The sequence below is a fragment of the Aplysia californica genome, unplaced genomic scaffold, assembly GCF_000002075.1.
Source record: "Aplysia californica isolate F4 #8 unplaced genomic scaffold, AplCal3.0 scaffold00174, whole genome shotgun sequence".
In the NCBI taxonomy this organism is placed as follows: Eukaryota; Metazoa; Mollusca; class Gastropoda; order Aplysiida; family Aplysiidae; genus Aplysia; species Aplysia californica.
This window is the reverse complement of record NW_004797444.1, coordinates 704,748-705,945: the sequence shown is the minus strand read 5'-3', so window position 1 is coordinate 705,945 and position 1,198 is coordinate 704,748. Positions and strand designations below refer to the sequence as shown.

The 1,198-nt window shown below is 39.4% G+C and overlaps 1 protein-coding gene across 1 annotated transcript in view; it reads left to right on the top strand.

Moving 5' to 3' along the window:
* Positions 1-1,075, top strand: part of LOC101858490 — a 3,600-nt gene extending 2,525 nt beyond the window's left edge. Inside the window, exon 3 of the mRNA XM_005098182.2 lies at positions 290-1,075. Within this exon, the coding sequence (XP_005098239.2) occupies positions 290-895 (606 nt within the window). The 3' untranslated portion in view covers positions 896-1,075. The remainder of the gene's footprint in view (positions 1-289) is intronic.
* Positions 1,076-1,198: the final 123 nt, after the last annotated feature.

Sequence of the window (1,198 nt, the reverse complement as noted above, 5' to 3'; positions counted from 1 at the left end):
ACACACACACACACACACACACACACACAAACACACACGTACGCGCGCACAAACATTCCAGCCCCAAAAAGTCTAAAACGTCCAGTAAAATAACATTCTTCAAATGGCATAAAATTCATATAATTTTTATGCAATATACAGAAGAGTGTAATGGGCTATATGATGCTTAGATTACAGGAAATGGCTTACGGGTGTAAATTCATTATTATTCACCGATTCTACAAAGCTGAATGTTTATAAAACTATCAATTATAATTCTTTACGTTTGCTTTTTATTACATTTCACCAGAAAGAGTACCATATGGACATCGAGAAGAGCAACATTCCAAAAGTGGACCCTTCAACTTTTCAGAACGTCCAGGAAATGACACTCGGGGATATGGAAGAATTTTTCAAAGACGAAGTCACGTGGGATAGAATCATACGCCAAGGCCGAATATGTGTTCATTACGTGCCTTTGCGCCGGGTCAAAGAGAACATACAGCATGTCATCAACCACAGAACGAAAGCTTTCTTGTCTTTTGGTTCTTCAGGGGTCAAGGACGATGATGCTCCTGTCGAGAGAGACGTCCGGAATGCCACCATGTTCTCCACCATACACTTCTTCCCAGTGAGCTCGGGTTTGGGTGTTAATTCTGACTTTTACGGGTCAGTCTACGCAGATTTGGAATCCCATCTACAGATGCATATTCGCCACTTAGCTGAGGTTGAGGACACGAGAATAAACTGGGCCATCAACGTGGATATAAATCTCGACTCTGAGGTCACGGAGAGAATGAAAGAATGTTTGTCTGCCTACGGAATAGCTCTCGCACAGAATCCAAATTTACTAGAGGAATTTATATTTGAAAGAAATGTTTCAGCCTCGGATTCTCAGATGAAAGGGGCGTTTTAAACACTCAACTATCCTGCTGTTCCTAGTGAAGCACATCTATTTGAGAATATTCTGCAAGTGCAGAAAATCACAACTTAAAGGTTTTTTAACATGTTCACACTTTCATGACTTTGAGAAAATTAAATAATGTTGCTGTATCTCTTCAAAACATACTGATAAAGCTTTTAATTTTTAAAAACCCAAATTGTTTGTCTGACGTACTCATAATTTTAGTTTTAAATTACTAGTAAAATTGGATCCTCTCTCTCTCTCTCTCTCTCTCTCTCTCTCTCTCTCTCTCTCTCTCTCTCTCTCTCTCTCTCT